Raw genomic sequence first — 18,540 nt, 5'->3', positions numbered from 1 at the left:
GTTCCATGCTTATGCTTGTTTAATAGTCTCTAATATGGAATTTCTGGTAAAACCCTCAAAAAAAAGATTTGTATAAATTAATAGGAAATTAATATTACAACATGGCAAACTTAATAGGCCAACGTTTAAAAGGTTATAATGTTGGGCTGGAGTTGCATTTATTGGTCAACATAGAGAAATTGAGACTAAAATAATGGGAAATGATTTTGGCACATCATAAGTTGTTTTGGCACACCCTATGTGATAGCACAATTTTTTATGCTCTTCTCACGTGAAGGTGTGCCAATATCTATTAAGAAGAATGTGCTAAAATTAATTCTCAAAATCAACACATAGTTTTAAACTTTTAACAGTTTTGTATTTTTAACATGAACCAAATTAAGCCTCAACTTTACATAGCCATGTAATTATGTAAAGTTGGCAAATCACTATCAACAAAAGTAGGATTTATGTAACATGAAAAGTTGGAAATTAAAAAAATAAATTAAATTTTTTTTTAAAAAAAAAAATAAATTAAAATTCTGGAATCCTGGGGCTTAGCTTTTTTAGAAGTAACTTTAGAGGACGGTGGCCCCTTACTTTGATGTCAATCTTTGTAGACTACTCTCCTCAGTCCTCACTTAACTAATTTACTTCCACTTACTTAATTGCTGTTAAAACTGTTAATGCCTGATTCTGAGCTTCTGCTCTCCTAATTTATAAGCTACTACTTTCACCACTCACTTTTATTTTTCCATTTCCAATTTGTAATACTTGTACTTTCTGACCCTATAGATTCTAAATCTCTCTATTATTTGAGCTGCAAATTCAAATTAATCTGATCGATATTGATATTTGGTAGTGGTAGTAGTGGTGGGATGGGTGAGCCCGTAGTAGTCGTAAATGGCTTGAATGAACTAGTAGTAGACGATGACAATCCAAATAGAAATAAGAATTCGGATAGTTGGGATACAAATACAATATTTTCATGTACAACCTTCAATATCCTTGCACCTATTTATAAGCGCCTTGGTGGAGGGGTACGTCTTCCTGTCACAACTCACAACCTCTTTTTATATATACTCAGTAGTTAATATTTTTAATTTACTGCTATTTGATTATATTTGCTCACTTCAGGCACGCGAAAGCCAGTTTAGGGAGTCTTGGCATTCTAGGAACTGCAGAATTTTGGATAGGTTGCTTCTCTTGAAATCCTCTGTAATCTGTTTGCAGGTATTCTTTTTTGTCGATTTGATGATTTTTGAATTACTAATTAAACATGATAATATATACTAGTCCTTTCCCCTTTCAGGAATTTTGGATGGATAATGAAGAACTTGCTGGGATGTATGAGAGCAGGCTTCATGATGAGGGTTATCTGACTTACAAGCTTGCTCGAACTAACAGCCGAGGGGATGGTACTACTGTTATACTATCTCTTTCTCCGCCTTTTATTATTAGAATTAGATATTCATCATATGAAATTATTTTCCTTTTTCAACCTCTTCAACATCGACATACATTTTTTAATTTGTAGAGAGTTAAGGTGTGTTCTCCCTATATATTTGACTATTCTGAACTTATTTCAGCCCATGTTTTCAACTTGGCAGTATATCTTAGCTTATTCAAACTTAATCTGTTTATATTTGTCTTACTGAAACTTATTTGTCTTAATAAGTTGTGGATGGAGAACATAGTCGTAATGAAATACTTCTCCTAGAGAGTCCTAGACTCATGATTGGGCCTAAAATCTCAAGCTTGTTCTTAAAACAGCCCCGGCCATTCTATCCAATTCTTTTGCCTGAAACTGCCAGGAACATAATATTAAGGCCAAGTTGGATAAGCTGCAGCATGCCAATTGCTGTTGTAGCTTTTTCAGGATTTTCTGGTGTATGTTTTTTATATGCTTATGTGATAAATGGTATGAACCTATCAGAATTCCTCATTAGTGATGCATGGTTTCTGATTAGTTGTTTAGCAAGGTTGAATCTTTCACAGACAAATTATAATATAATAAATACTATGGTTTAGAATTCATGCTCTAACTGTCCTATTCTATTTGTAAGCATTTACTACATTTTTGGGCTTGAATAGAAAGCTTGCTGCAGGTTTGTTAACAGCACTCCATCAAAGCCAGTTCCGGTTGTTAAATTACAGAGAATTGTTGTTCAATGATATTGCTGATCGTGTAGCACAAGTTTTGCATGTGGAGCTATGCTGTGATAATACGCAGAAGAATACCACAAATATAGTGAAGGAAGCAATAATTGTAAATACTCACTTGATATTTCCTCATAATTCAAGATACTGTTTTCTTCGGTTACAGCAGGTGATGCTTTCTGTATTTACCTTAAATAACTCATAGTATGAAGTATTCAGCTTTTATTCTAGATATCAAAGTTTATGATCTGCTTCTATTTCTTTTGTTCCAAATAGGTTTACAAGATTTTGCAATATATCAGATCATACATGGGAAAACATGCCCTCCATATACCTGTCATCCTCTGCGGGTATGGCCTAATTGCATGTGTTGCATGTCACGATGACCTTTCCAAAGGACATCTCGCATCTTGTATATTAATGCTGACCGTTGTGTTCATATACATTTGTAAAGGGATTGGAATGGAAGTAAAAAAGGACACGTCTACAAGTTTTTGCGATCACAAGGTTTTGTCTCGACCTATGATGTTGCTCACCATCATGAAGATGATACTGATGATTCACAGAAGGTTTGTACCAGCCTTAGACATCTTTATAATACCTGATTATTTTGTAGAGAAGTACTGATGGTATACTTAATTTGCAGTGGGTTAGTCACCGGAACCACAGAGGAAATATTTGTGGAGTGGACTTTATTTGGCTGCAGAATCCCCAGAAATATCAGAAACCCTTAAAAGAGAGTTTCATGGAAGCAATTTTGGGAAACATAAAGGTAGTTTTAAAGTTAAGTATTTTTTAGTGCGTTACTTACTATCAAGCTGATAATTGATCTTTTGTTAATGGTTTAATCTGCAGAATCTGCTGCATAAAGTTATCACTGGAGGTGTTGATCAGTTACCATTGAGACTAAGGGGCAGTTGTATAACATACTCTGATTTTTCTCAAGCACTTGTTGAGGTAGCCTCTGGTCTATTGTCGTGCTAAAATTTCTTACAAGCCAAAAAAAACTTGAAGCCTTATGTACTTGAAATACAAGACTCTGGTAATTATAACTTGGTAATTATATTTGATCGATTCTAGTTGGGCATAAGTGGGAACCCTGATGGAGGCTTAAATGATGAAGATATCAGGGATATATGGAAGCGTATAGATGAAGATGGAGATGGAATTGTTCATGTGCCAAACATTTTGGTACGTCTAATCCTAATAACATTCAATCTGTTTGATAGATTTGGTTTTACAATTGATTGTAGTGTTGATTGGGTAGCTCATTCTGCAGAGAGCATGGACTCTGTGTACATGTGCTCTTCAGCACGATGACAGTAGTGGTGTGGATGAAGTAGAAGATGCGAAGGATTCTGCAGCTGCTATTGGATTTACGGTCAATAAGGCCACACTTTTCCCTCAAGAAGTGGAGGAAGGGACTTGGCCTGAAAATTACTTTCTTTCTGATCATGCACATCTCACTGTCGAATTTGCAGTCATGTAGGTGTGTCTTGTACAAGAACTTTCTTTGTTTTTAAAGTTCAAATGAACTGTTTGTAGTTCAAGACCAGAATCATAATGCTCTTGCTCGTTTCTTTAAAACTAGTACTAATATAAATTGAACGGAAATTGGATTAAAGTTAAGTGGATGATAAAGTGAACACCTTAAGTAATGTAATGTTTTGGAGTCATTCATTCTGAACAGAAATTGCATTACTAGGTCAAATTCGCTTAAGAGTAGTAAAACTACCATCTCTTTTTCTGTTATAATATAGACGTTGAGTACTATACTACTATATGTATACAAGATAATGAAGTCTAGGTCTAAATGGAGAAAAGGTTTTTGAGCCATTTTGTGGACCTTTTTTAATTTTTTTTTTTTTTTTTTTTTGGAAGTGTTCTTGAAGGAATACTTCGAGTGGTCATTTATACTTTATTTTTCTTCTATAGGATGATAATAGAGTATGTTTTGTGTTAAACATAATTAATCCAAAAAGAGAGTTTATAGAAAGATTTTTGAAAGTAACCTTGTTCAAATAGTCTGTTTTTGTACTGTTGGCACCAAACCAAATTGGGAAACAATGTTTGGATGCATATTGATGTATTTACTATGCAGTACTCAATCAGTACAATGTATGTTAGGTTGGGTAGATAACCAAGACAACCAATAGTAGGCTGATGACTTTTAGCAATTTGATCTTACAATCAATCAAGGCAATTAAATTATCCAAGTAAGTATAATTAGATACACCCAGTTTAATAAATTACTCTTACTCTAGTTGCTAATCATTATGCATACACTGATACAAGTCATAATTTGCATATGAACACAAGATTATATTATTGGGAATGAGATTAACATTAATGACAACATTAATGATATCACCCTCAATAGTCAAACGTGGACACTGTTAGTTCTTTGATTATTGGAATCATAGGCTGTCATGTTATTTTTTCATTTCGAAGATCGAAATTCAACCAAGCTAAGGCTGCGAAGCTAATTAAAGGGATCATAAATCATCCATCAATTTAATATTCTACTCGTAAGTAAAATTATTCGATTACGTTGATTGTTGCAATCGAACACTTACATGGTCCCTTCAATTAAGAGCTCCAATAAATGATCAAAGGAAACGCTCTTAAGTATTTAGAGGGCCTGTTGGTGTACCAGCTAGTGGAATTTAAGAATTTTCCCTCCGCTCCAAAATAAAACAAGACTGTACATCCTCCATTCTTCAAATATTGCAACATGGACATGAGACGCGAATTTTAAAAAGATGAATAAAAGATAGAGAGAAAAAATGTGCAAATAAGGAAAATGTTGCAACACATTGGGGTTTGATTGTTGTCGAGTGCACTTAGCATTATTGGTGTGACATTAGTTATTCATATAGTGTAATTAGTAATACGATAATACCTTTATATATATACTTGAAATATGATGAAATATCTTTAAGAAAACAGATTTCCCTCAAAAATTGACATGGTACCAAAATGTGACACAGAGGTCACAGGTTCAAATCTCACCCACCTCCCCCCACTTTCAAATGAATATTAAGCGGTAGTATGAGGATCAACTATCTGCTTAGCTTTTGGTTGAATTGTCAAATTAATCTGAGGATCTCTTAGAATCGGGTGGAAAGCTCTAACCACTTGAATTATTCCCACTCTCATTGTTGCAATATTTGTGAAATAAATTATGTATTAACTTAAAGCCCATTCACATTTAGTGAAGTGAACTGATTGGAGCTGAACTGAATTAAACTGAACTGAATAGAGCTGAAATGAATATTTTATGAGAGAAGGAGATTAGGAGCTGATTGGAGCTAAATTGAACTAAACTAAACTGAAATTAAGTTAAAGTGAACAAGGTCTTAGTCTAATTCGGTTATAATTGGGAGCTTTTGCAAGGGACAAGAAATGGGCTTGGACCAAGGAAAGGTCATTTACTATAAACCATCGGATGATATGGGCCTTCGGATTAATTTATAAACACTTTTTTTTTTTTTTTTGACGGGAAATTTATAAACACTTTACTGTATTATACGGAGTTATTTTTAGGTTTAATTTCCTGAAAATTTGCAATAAATTGTAGCTTTCACAGTATTTGTAAGAATCAATGGACTAGCTACAAAACTAAAATAGGGGCCGTTGGATGGGCAGATGATGATGTCAGTGGACGTCTGATCTAATGGATGGTGATGAGGTGAGTCAGTTTGATCCAATGGCTGCAGTTAATAGTCTTAATTAATACAAGGACGTTAGCTAGTTTTATTACTACTGTTGTGCATCATTAAAACCCTTTTCGGAGGAGATCCTTCTTCAATACTAACTTTATTAAAGTTAGTTGAATTTAATTGCATCTATATTACTTCAACTTAATTGCATATACGGAGTACATAACATCCGTATTTTATGTACATTTCTCATTTCCCTCCCTTTGGACTCTCGAGGGACGGATTTCATTTACCATAACATGGTCAAACCAATCAAAATTCACAAGATTGACCACCATTCTCTTTTTTTTTTTAATTTTTTTTTTTTTTTATTACAGTAATTTCTTAAGTCCTGGTATCATGCTTCAGTGAATTATAATTTTTATTTAATTAAATAATACGGCGTATACTTTATTTTTTATATAAATTAGGAAAATTTATCTAGATTAAGTTAACCTTTAATAAGTCTTTTTCAAATAAGTGAAGTTTTTTTATTAATTCAAAATAAGTCAAATTTTATAGAATATCTTATTTTGAGATTACCTTTGTCCAAAATTTATATTATATATGAAAATATAGAAAACTTAACAGATTCTATAATACACAAAACTTAATATGTACTCGTGATACATAAAATAGAAGTGAGGGAGTATAATGCATGACTACTGAATATAATTTGGAAAAGTTATTGTCTCTAATTTTACTATTATAACCACATTTAATTACAAGTTTATAACTATAACCTTATGGGCATAGCCTAATGACTTGTAAAATCACTTATGCCACCTATTTCATTTTGCTTGTATATATGTGATCCGCCTCAATATGTGATTTCAAACCATTAATTTTTGCTTATTTATAACACTGAAGATGTTGACCATTGAGCTAATAATTTGACAAGCATAAAAGTCAAAAATTGTACAAGTAAATATTTGTTCAATTTTAATAATCTCTAGTGACATCAACTTTTGTTTAAATGGTACCGTTGATAGCAGTGTGTCACTAATAAGAAAACAACTCAAATTCAGCATGCATGTTTGTTGCACTCAACATTATCACTTGAGATTCTATTGCATACGAGCCATGACAAGGTAATTAAGTACAAAAATTAGTCAAATAACAAAAAAGGTATCTTGTGTTAATTGTGAATTGCGTTAGTAAAATCACATTTGGTTTCCATATCATATGTGTTAATTTTCATTTATTTATTACGAAGTACTCTTTTTATTATTTATTTATTTTTTTTTTTATTTTTTTTTTTTTTTTTGTAGTTTGACAATAAAATTGTATGAGATCAGCCTCTTACATAAATATTTTTGGTCACTTCGTCAAACTATTAAATTATCTCAGAAATCACCGCATTCATCTTATAATCGGGTGATCGAAGTGTATACCCCTCTAAGCCTATAGGGGCTGTAGCAATGTATTCCCTCCGTTTTTGAAAATTCGACTCACTTTGCATTTGTACGATCTCCAATGAACATCTTTGACCTACCATTAATAACTTCGGCTATGTATAAATAAATTTTTTAAAAGTTGATATTTGATTAATTTGTCATTAAAACACAAAGGTGGAGGCCGGAGACCTAAATAGAATAGCCGTTAGAATGAGGGTAAATTAGAGGAAAGGAAATGGAAAAACAGAAGAAAGGTGTTAGCAAGACTATATAATTTTGAATTAAAAAGGTGGTAGCAAGATGCAATTACTGGCAAAGTTAGTTTCTCCAGCTAGCTAGAATAATAAGCAAAGACTTAGTTTTAAAAAAAAAAAATGTATATATGTTCCCAACTCAAAGGCATTAAATAAAAATTGGAAATGCATTAAATTGATACTCGTCATGATAATTAAGGCTAGTGTTGTATTAAATGAATTTATTTAAATATGTTGGGGTTAGTTAGTTTTAATTTTCCTTGATCTCATCGTTGTTGTTGATGTTGTTGGGGTTTAAATGTTTAATAGATATCTCGATGTTCATCTCCTTAATAAATTTCTCTCTCTTACTCCAATTTAATTCCTATCCATACTTTAATTAAGAATTAAAGACACCTCCCTTTCTTTTTTAATTTTCATCTCTCTCTCTCTCTCTTTCTTTATACACTATATTCAACCCCTCTATATAATGAGCTTCACATGAACCAACTATTCCCAACCCCTCTCTTCTCTTTCTTTTTTATTTATTCATTTTGGCTATATATCCAAGCAGCTGTGCTCTCAATTCAGTAAGTTACTCTCTGTTTATATTTTTTTCATTTAAAATATAAAATTATAAATTAAAAGGAGGAGAATTATTATTTCAGGTAGCGTGAGAAAAATGAGCAGAAGGAATCGAAGGGGTAACAACAATCAAGACCTTGATTTGAAGCTGAATTTGTCACCGCCACCGGCGAGGGTGGTTGGTTTAGCAGGGACAGTAGCGGCAGCAGATATAAGACGACACAGGATGTCAACATCATCATCAGATGATTCGCCACCAAGATCATGTGTTTCGTCTGAAGAAAGCCTCAAATACGCCAGCAGCCCTGAAACTACTTCCATGGTCTTGGTTGGTTGTCCAAGGTGTCTTATGTATGTCATGTTGTCTGAGGCTGATCCTCGCTGCCCCAAGTGCAAGAGCACCGTCCTCCTTGACTTCCTTCGCAACAACAACAACAACAACGATGACAACAGCAACAACAGCAACAACAACAATAACAACAACATCCGCAACTAATCATCATCATTATATTGTCAGGGGTTCAATTATGGAGCCAAGGTGTATGGAATTTAAATTCTCTCCCTTTCCTTTCTCTCTAATATATAAATATAAAGATATAAATACATATGAAAAAAGAAACAAGCGGCAGCTAGCTGTTGGTGGAAGTTAGCTAGAAACCTTAATTAATTAAGTAGCTAAGCTAGAATCATGAGAGATATGCATGCTTTAAATTGTGTTATTAAGTAAGTTAGGTGTAAGTTAATTAGCTCTCTCTGTTAAGCTAGTATGTAAGGATTAAAATGTCCTGTTTGGTTGCCCATAAGACGGGAATTATGCGGGCTTCGCTCATTAGCCCGCTGCGAACATGATTACACTCTTAATCATTTCCCCGTCTTCTCTGCAACCAAATGGAATTTTAATTTTTAATTTTTAATTTTAACCACTATTATTACTATTACTATTACTATTACTATTGCAAATTTATTATCTTATTGATTAAGTTACGTATTCAATTTTGGTTCTTTGAAATCTCTTGTTCATCCAAATAACATCAACACAACCTCCTAATAATAAATGGAAATTACTAGCTCTTGGCATTTAATTTTAATGATAAAAAGGGTCTCTAAGTTTGCATGAAATGAGGGTGACATTACTCGTTCCTTTGTAAAGTCAAATTTGATCATCTTTTTTTATTATTATTTTTCTAAATTAATTTAGTTACGTAGGTGGGGCAGGGACCATATCTAAATCATCAAACTGTTACTCTCTACAAAACAAAGTCTACATGCATTACTAGTCTACTACTTCTACGGACTACGGAGTAGTCGTCGTATTTATTTACGAGCGCACATAATACAAACTAAAAACCGATTTTATTATTAAATATTGGGACACTACACGTGAACCCTTATTAATGTTTAATTATGCGTCATTGCTTTATTAATGCTGCCCAATTATCTAAACCCATACTAATTACACTATTAGGCCCGCAATCAAGACCACTTAATAAGGCAATTACTTTTCCAATTATTCGCTAATTAACTACATGTATACTTTTTTTCTTTCTTTTTCAACACGTTGTCGCCCCGTCCCAAATACTAGTAGTATCTCTTGTGGACCATTCTCATAAAATCCATTCACTATATGTACTATGTTGTTAGTCTAGTAGGCCCAAATCATCTAATATAGTACTTGGAAGCTCGAACCAACTTCTCCTCGGTTTCTCTTACAACTACGTATGCATTTAAAATTTTATATGTCAACTACAATTGATATTTTAACTATGAAAATTATTTTGTGTTTGGTTTTTCATACTTACGCCAAAAGAAACAACCTAACTATTAAGTGCCAATTTTCAATTTGACGATAATAGACATTCAAATTTGATTTCAAGCTCTTATCAACATTTATAATCCGTGGTTAAAAAACTCAAGACAATGAATGCACATTTGTGTGAGTACAAACAATTGAAGTTTATGACAAAGTATCACTTGGCCTGAGACTAGTTGTCAACAATGTGCAACATGTCGTTTTCAAGTGATTATATTGATCGAATACACCAATGAGGTTTTAGCTTATTGGCAAAAGTTTGAGGGTTTATGTACCTTTCGTTTCATAATAATCGCAATAATTTGACTAACACGTATGTCGATGTATAATTTTGACCTTTAATATTTGTAATTATATATTATTAAGAAGTATAAAAACTTGATCTTATAAAAATATACATACAGACTAATCCAAAATTATAATACATGGCAATATATATTTTTTAAATTGATAAAAAAAAAAAAAAAATAGAGTCAAAGTAAACATATAAATAATGCAAAAGTCAAAATATTGCGATATATTATTACAAAACAGAGCATTATAGGTTCGAATTCTCCCGTCTTTGGTTGTAGTTTGTTAGTCTATATCTCTATGCTCCTTTTAGTTTGTCTCATTTATTCTATTATTTGGCATAATTTTCAATTCACGTATTTAATCGTTGATATTTCCAACTACTTCTTCTGTGTTTAAACAAGTGTTACACTTACTAAATATGATTGTGTTTTACACACCCATTTTGGCAAAAAGCTACATTTAAATATAATGTATCTATCCTCTCATAGTTCCCACCTAAATCCACTATTACTTTTTTATTATTTTTTTTCTCTCACATTCATTACTTTTAAAAATTATTAACTTTAAAATCTTTCTTTTACATTTTTAATATTCCAAATACCCCACTAACCTTTTATTTTATTTGATTCAGTTATATTCTCTATCACTATGTGCCGATCAAAGTGTAACACTTACTCCATATTAAAACACGGAGAGAGTATGCATTGAAACAAAAAATATATATTAACGAAGATTGATATTTTGAAATACAAGTAATTTTTTTTTTACTTGTATTCACTTTCTCTGTTTTTTTGTAATTGCAATACTTCTCTTTTCACGCTTGTCGATGTGTGATTTCAATAGTTAATATCTTTAATTGCTAATATGTTAAAGTTATAAACATTTTAGATTAAAATAGTGTAAATTAAGACGAACTTAACAAGATCTCACATGACTATATTTTTGTTTACGTATAAATCATTAAAGCTAGTCAAAGTGAGCCATATAAATAGTATAAAAGTCAAAGTGTTACAACTATAAAGAAACGGATGAAGTATTAAAGATTTTAATGTAATTATATTTTTTTACTTATACGTAATTAGATGTATCGTATAAATGTGCTTACAAAAAAAAAAAAAAGATGTACTGTATTGATGTCAAAATGTTGCTATTACGGAGTAGTATATTGTAGACCTGGCAAATGGGTCATTTGGGTCGGGTCAAGTTCGGGTCAGGTCATTTCGGGTTTCAGGTCAACATTTCGGGTCGAATTCGGGTCTCGTCAAGTTTGGGTCGGGTCGGGTCAATTTTCGAGTCGAGTCAGTTCGGGTCGGGTCAATCTTCGGGTCCAATTTCGGGTCAATGTATTGGGTTAAATTCAACTCTATATACATAGTATATATTTATATATTTTATGACGAAAAACTCACTATATTTATTAAGGCTACTTTTTTCATGGAATACAGTAATTGTTTGACTTTAGATTATTTTGTAATTTCATTTGGTATTGAACATTATGTTATGTACGCATTATTATTGTACTATTTTTTTTTCTAGACTTCAGAGAATTGTTACTTTTATTCCGAGCTTTAGTTAATTTTTTTAATCTTATGGACAAACTCCGTAGAATAGTCGTTAAATTTCAATCTTTTTACAATTTTTTAATAACTTATAGAGATAAAAGGCCGAAGAAATCAAGAAAAGTAATGCTCAAAATATGTAAATTATTTACACTGTTACACATTACAAATTAATAAAAAAAATTAAGTCAGTTTGATTGCGGTTTTATTCTATTTCTGTTTGCTCAGGTCAAGTCTTTAGCTTAAATAGATTCTGGTCATTTAAGGTATAAGATAATTTTGGTTTGGGTCACTTTGGATTTCGAGTCTATTTGGGTCAATTAATTCAAGTTAAAAGTCAGGTCACTTTGGGTATCGGATCAACTTCGGGTCTCGGATCACTTCGGCTCAGGTCATTTTGGGTCTCGGGTCAACTTCGAGTCGGGTCATCTCAGGTCGGGTCGTTTTGGGTCGGGTCATTTCGGGTTTCTGGTTAAGGTCGGGTCAATTCCACATCGGGTCGGGTTGATTTGGGTTTTGGGTCAATTTCGAGTCACTATTTTCGGGTCGATTTCGGGTAATGGGTCGGGTCATTCGGGTCGGGTCATCGGGTCAGGGTCTGAATTGCCAGGTCTAGTATATTGGATGAAAAACGTTATACTCCCTCCATTTTTAAATACTTGCTCTATTTCTCTTGAACACGTATGCAGATGTTAATCTTTATCAATAATATCTTTAATTATCAATAAACATAAATTCTAACAATTGAAAATTAATAATCTATTCATTGGGACGATTCCAATGAGTACCCACAAGACTATATTTTCTTTTATATATAAATCACAAACATTATTCAAAGTAGGACTAATAAATGGTGTAAAAAATAGCTAGAAATGAAGCAAGTATTTAAAAACATAGGGAGTAGCAATAAACGAAAATCAGTTGACTCAACATCTTTACTTTACTCCTAGCAATTAAACTGATTAAAGCTACTCTATAGGAAATTGGGATTTGACTTTCAACTAGATGATCTCATGTCTAAACATTCAACCGTTCAACCCAAAAGCCAAAACTCTCATGTAGGAATAAAAAATAAAAAAAAAAAAAAGTGTAAGAAAATTATCACTAATAAGGAATATATTTAGATCATGAATAGTTTAAGGGGTAAAAAAATGAACCACTCTCAAGTCCTAACCTAGAGCACTTTCATAAAGTAGCTAGTGTTTTAAGAGAGGTTGTGGGATATTTTATATTGAGTGTTTGTTATAACTCAGATAAAACATTTTGAATCTAACTATAGTTAAGCCTTGTTCTTTTGATCTTCCGACAAGCAGAGCAGAGTAGGTGTTATCAGAGCAGAGCAAAATAGGATTCAATAGAGCAGAGCAGCTTAAAAAAACAGGACCTTAGATATTAAGCAAATTGAGCCATTAAATATTTATTCTTACTTATAATAAATGTTGAAACCCACAAGGTTTTTTGGACGAAATTTATGGAAAGTCGTTGACAATATGTGAATTATAGAAATTATTATATTAAAAAAAATAAAAAAAAATAAAAAAAATTAATACTATGCTCAATGTTAACATATTATCATGTAAAAAATAAATAAAAGTTCTTTAATTTTAAGTGTATTATTAAGAAATCCATTATCCTCGAGAAATACTTAGATCATCTTAGCATTTGTTTAGTTATATATATACTTCTATTAGAAACTTATCACAATTTTTTTTTTGTTAATTTTTCCATGGATTTTCTTATTGTTGAAGTTCTCAAACTCCCTGTAATTGATTGAGGGAATGTTTAGTGAGATTGTGAGTTCGTTAACTATAACGAATGGACGACCTTACCTACAAAACTCCAAACATCAAAGGTTAACATATCATTCATGAAACTAGATTTGTAGGTAAGATTACAGATCTAATAGTACACGTATTAAAGATACGTTTGTTTGTATAAATAAGCATTATTGTCCTATAAATTTATATAACCCAGTAAAGAATAGACAAAGAAATAAAGAAAGTTTGGTACCAATGGAAAAAAAAAAAATTAAAGAAGGTTTTGCTTAGAAATAGCGAGGTTGGTAACAGGTCAGGCAATTGAATTGAAGAAAAAATTAAAAAGATTGCTCCATATAGTTCCTTTCAGCCATTTAATTAGCAATTAATTGAATTTACTAGTAGACATGGAGTACTATTGAATGGATGTTAATAGCTCTGCCATTCCCCTGCTTTAATTTATAGCATTGCATCTTAAATTCATACTATCATAACATTAATATCATCATTTACTTTGTGACCCCTTCTTCAATTTTCAATCTCTCTTACAGCTGCAATTTGTACCCACCCTTCCCTTTTTAATTATCCTTATTAAATATTACTACCCATTTAGCCTTCCATTAGCACTTTCAACATATATAGCTGCTTTCTACCTCTCTATATTTATTTTTATTCAAGCTCCAACCAAGAATATTTGATTAATAGTGATATTTTATGTTTTCCTTTTTCTTTCATTCTAATTCGATTCAATTCAATCCAATTTAACCAATTTCTGTATCATATTATAACAAGTATCGTGGTTTAAAAAAAAAAAAAAAGTATTGTACGTAGACATGTAGTACTACGTAATACTCTGTAAATACGAGTTGTCTTCATTTCAATTCCTTATTTGCATGACATATGAAATTACGAGTAATATACATACATAAAATAGATGATGCGATATAGTTTAATTACAAGGGAGCGCACATGTTTGTTTTAATGAGCCCAACAATTAAAAGAAGCAGCTCCCAAGCTGTACCCATTTGGCCATTTATAATCATGATGACTAACTAGAACAATTTATTAGAGTTATTACTACTACTTGTCACCACTTCGTTTTAATTAATCCGCGCTTTCCCTAGCTCTATAAAATCTAGTAACTTCAATTCATAATAATCTACTCGTACTATACTTTCTTCTATCAATTTATATATATTTATTAAATAATTAAGGAAGACCTTTCTTAATAAATAATATTCTGATCGATATCAGTAAACCATGCAAAAAGGTAAGGCAAAGGCATGTTATTTAAAGTTAGAAGAAATAAAGCTCCCCATTGACCTTGCTTTTCTAGTGTATACTTGCGTCGTAATTAAAACTCAATAACACACCTTAACTTAAAATAAATTAAAGTACATTATGAGGTTGGACTTTCCCACTTTCAGGATTTACGATTGTCGCATGTTGGCCTTTCTTACTGCTTGCTTACAACTTACGACAATAGTACATAATATTGGTACCTCTTCGCCTTTTGCTACTCTGTTGGCTAGATTTCTCCGTTATATAAAGTACTATGGCCTTTCTTTTGACTTAATTATACTCTCTTGTCTTAAATAATTGCAATATTATAGTCTTGTACTATGATGCTACTCTGTGATTTTTAATATTACCTTTGTTTCATACTTTTTACAATTACTAAACGTTTTATTACTCACACTTTATGTTAAATAGTTGTAAATAATATGAAATGGGGATAGTAGTAATATATATCACTACACCTTAAAAAAATTATCATGCAGTTGTTAAATTAGTACATACTTGTATTAATGTATATAGAAACTTTTTGTAATTTTTACTAAATAGTGTTGCAATGTAGGGATCCATAAGGAGGGGTAAAACATAAAATATCTTACCAAATGCAGATTGGAAAAGAAGTTTAACCGATTCAAACTTTCAAAGGAAAACGAAAATGGTAAAACTTTTTTTTTTTTTTTTTTTTTTTTTTTTTTTTTGAAACAAATGAAAATGGTAAAAACTTAGTTGAGTTCATATAACTCCAAAATTAAGACTTTTTTTTACCAAACATGACCCGCGGCCCTTATTGTTCAGAACTTTCATACATCGATTGTATAATGTTAATATATATGTATGTCATATTTATTTGAATTTAGAACATATTTTTGTCAAAGTAACTAGGTAATTATGAGAAATTAAAAAAAAAAAAAAAAAAAAAGACTCCGTAACTAGGTAATTATGAGAAATTGGATCAAACACTTTGTCTGGAAATCCAAGTACTAGAATTCCCACAATCTAGTAAGCCTATAAGCAAATTGAGGGTGATAGAGTCTCACTAATCGCTGGCAGGTTATTAGCTGTTAGATGTTTGCATTATCTATTCTAAATACTTGGTTGAATTAGCTTTTTGTGTAATAGTATTTAGTAAATAACTATTAGTCATTACCTATTTTATTGTATAAAACAACGAAAAAGCTAAAAGCTCTTTTAAATGAGTTTTTTAACCCTAAAAATTATTTCAAACAACTCCTAATCAAACACTATAAAGAGCTTTTTAAAACAATCAAATATCTCCTTTTTCTTAAAAAAAAAAGAAAAGAAAAATCCAAACTAAACACCCTCTAGTGAAATTAAAGGTATCAATTCAGATGTTCGGAGTCGGGTATGATAAGCTTGGATCAGATCTAGTCTAATTTTAAACTCGAGTCATACTAAATTATTGTTTTCGTACCAGTCGAAATATGAAATTTAAACACATTTGATTACTGACCAGTTCACTTTGTTAACAGACATTTGGTTTCCCAGGGAGTACGAGACCTTCATCGATTACCAGACGGATGGCCCCACTCTAGTTTGCGCTCACCCGGTGGCAAACAGGATGTCAATGGAGGTGAACACTTACCTCCCTCCAAGGCACATCCCAGCAGAGATGATGGCTTCGTTCCAAATTCCAATGGCGACGGATGGGCCGATGAGAGCGTTGAGCGAGGCGTATTTGAGTATGCTTCCTAATGTTCCTTTGGAGATTTATGATCGTTTTCCTATTTTTAAAGATTTTTATATGTCGATAAAAATTTTAATTTGGAACGTTCAAGGTGTGGGGAATAAACTTAGTTCTATTAGAGAACTTGTGAGAATTAATGATCCAACTATTGTTGCGCTTGTTGAGACGCACTTAAGTGGTGATCAAGCTGATAATGTGTGCTCTAGAATTGGTTTTTCGGGACAACAACGAGTTGAAGCTGAGGGATTTAAAGGTGGCATCTGGCTGTTTTGGAGAAGTGAGGTAGTTACGGTGGATGTTTTTGATGAAAGTTCTCAACATATGACTGTTATGGTGAGAAAAGTTGGAGAAGAGCCTTGGTTATTTTCTGCTATTTATGCTAGTCCGGAGAGTAGTATTAGACAAAACCTTTGGCGTGAACTGGAGAATATCAAGAATAATTATTCTGGTCCTTGGTTTCTTGGAGGGGACTTTAATGAGACTATGTCGATTGAAGAGAGGAATGGTGTCAATAATTCTGAAATGCAGCGCAGGTGTATGGAATTTTCTAACTGGGTGGAGAATAATGGGCTAATGGATTTAGGGTGTTCAGGTCCGGAGCATACGTGGTTTAGGGGCCTAACTCCAGATACGTTTAAGTCTGCAAGACTTGATAGAGGGTTGGCGAATGAAGGATGGAGATTGTTATTCGAAGAAGGTGCTGTGAGGAATTTGCCGAAGATAAAATCTGACCATTGTCCCATTATAATTAGCACGAATGGTTTTGCTCCGGTTTCTATGGTAAATAGGCCTTTTAGGTTCCAAGCGGCGTGGATGCAACATGATAAATTTGAGAATTTTGTGCAGTCTAATTGGAGTAAAGTTGCACCGATTGTCCCTTTTTTGAAAGAATTTGCCATGAAGTTGGAGTGCTGGAATAGGGAGGAGTTTTATAATATCTTCCGTAAGAAATCTGAATTATGGGCTCGGTTAGAGGGTATTCAGAAATTGCTTGCTCAGGGTAGGCAACCTCATTTGATTAAATTGGAGATTTTGCTGAGGAAGGAGATGGATGAGGTCCTAGATCAAGAAGAGATGTTGTGGTTTCAAAAGTCAAGGGAAGAAGCTATTGTGTATGGGGACAGAAATACTCGCTATTTCCACTTGGCTACAGTTATTCGTCGCAAGAGAAATCGCATTGAGACTCTACAGGATAGTGAGGGAAATTGGGTTATGGATTCTGATCAGGTGCAGAATATTGTGCTTAATTTTTGGAAGTCTATTTTTGAGGAAGAACAAGTGGGTTTGAGACATGAGAACATCATCTCTGATTATTTCCCTACCATAGAGGCTGCTGATTGGAATAAGGTCAGTAGACCTATTGCTGATAGCGAGATTTATAAGGCGCTGAAAAGTATGAAACCTTTTAAGGCTCCGGGGGCCGGATGGATTCCAACCAATTTTCTTTCAAAAATATTGGGAGATTGTCAGACCGAATGTGGTTGAGTTGGTCCGTAATGTTCTTGAGGGGAGGGAGTTCCCGGATGGCTTGAATGATGTTTTCCTTGTGCTAATTCCTAAAGTTGATGTGCCTCAACAAGCAAAGCAGTTTAGGCCGATTGGTTTATGCAATATTGTTTATAAACTTGTGACTAAGGTCATTGTGAATAGATTGAAGAGTCTCTTGCCTACCTTAATTTCTCCAACCCAATGTAGTTTTGTGCCTAAGAGACAAATTACGGACAATGTGATTATTGTTCAAGAGATGCTACATACAATGAGGAATAAGCAAGGAAGAGTAGGTTATATGGCTGTTAAAATAGATTTTGAGAAGGCATATGATCGGTTGAGATGGAGTTTTATTAGAGAGTCTTTGCTTGAGCTTCGGTTACCCCAAGCTATGGTAGATGTCATCATGCATTGTATTACTTCGGCTAGACTTAGCATTCTTTGGAACGGAGAGCCTATGCCTTTCTTTAGCCCTTCCCGTGGCATTATACAAGGTGATCCGTTATCTCCCTATCTCTATGTCATATGTATGGAGCGGCTTGCCCATCTCATTGATAGAGAAGTTAGATTGAAGTG

General features: G+C 32.8%; 1 protein-coding gene and 1 long non-coding RNA gene across 3 annotated transcripts; both read left to right on the top strand.

Moving 5' to 3' along the window:
- Nucleotides 1-608: 608 nt before the first annotated feature.
- On the top strand, nt 609-3,763 carry LOC145571745 (putative calcium-binding protein At1g02270). 2 transcript variants are annotated; one of them, XM_081630774.1, is made up of 10 exons: nt 609-1,019; nt 1,117-1,212; nt 1,292-1,397; nt 2,088-2,308; nt 2,416-2,489; nt 2,594-2,708; nt 2,786-2,911; nt 2,995-3,096; nt 3,220-3,330; nt 3,407-3,763. In XM_081630774.1, exons 1-10 carry the CDS (start codon nt 858-860, stop codon nt 3,626-3,628), a joined length of 1,335 nt encoding a protein of 444 aa, XP_081486900.1. In that variant the 5' UTR covers nt 609-857; the 3' UTR covers nt 3,629-3,763. The 2 variants fall into 2 exon arrangements, with proteins under 2 accessions (XP_081486900.1, XP_081486901.1); XM_081630775.1 differs by having other exon boundaries at nt 614-1,019; nt 3,419-3,763.
- A 4,180-nt stretch (nt 3,764-7,943) lies between these two features.
- LOC145571744 (uncharacterized) lies at nt 7,944-8,999 on the top strand. The gene is made up of 2 exons (XR_014096619.1): nt 7,944-8,060; nt 8,139-8,999. It is a non-coding gene; the product is annotated as an uncharacterized LOC145571744 (long non-coding RNA).
- Nucleotides 9,000-18,540: the final 9,541 nt, after the last annotated feature.

Source organism: Chenopodium album, chromosome 12, assembly GCF_948465745.1.
Source record: "Chenopodium album chromosome 12, dcCheAlbu1.1, whole genome shotgun sequence".
NCBI lineage: Eukaryota > Viridiplantae > Streptophyta > Magnoliopsida > Caryophyllales > Amaranthaceae > Chenopodium > Chenopodium album.
Note: the sequence above shows the minus strand (reverse complement) of the source record. Positions and strands in the feature narration are given on the sequence as shown.

What these genes read in the sequence shown, in the direction of transcription:
- LOC145571745 (XM_081630774.1), top strand. Translation starts at nt 858, where the DNA reads ATGGGTGAGCCCGTAGTAGTCGTAAATGGCTTGAATGAACTAGTAGTA. An exon ending in CAATTTTGGGAAACATAAAG is followed by an intron (nt 2,912 to 2,994) that starts GTAGTTTTAAAG and finishes TTTAATCTGCAG; the next exon opens with AATCTGCTGCATAAAGTTAT. An exon ending in TTCATGTGCCAAACATTTTG is followed by an intron (nt 3,331 to 3,406) that starts GTACGTCTAATC and finishes TTGATTGGGTAG; the next exon opens with CTCATTCTGCAGAGAGCATG.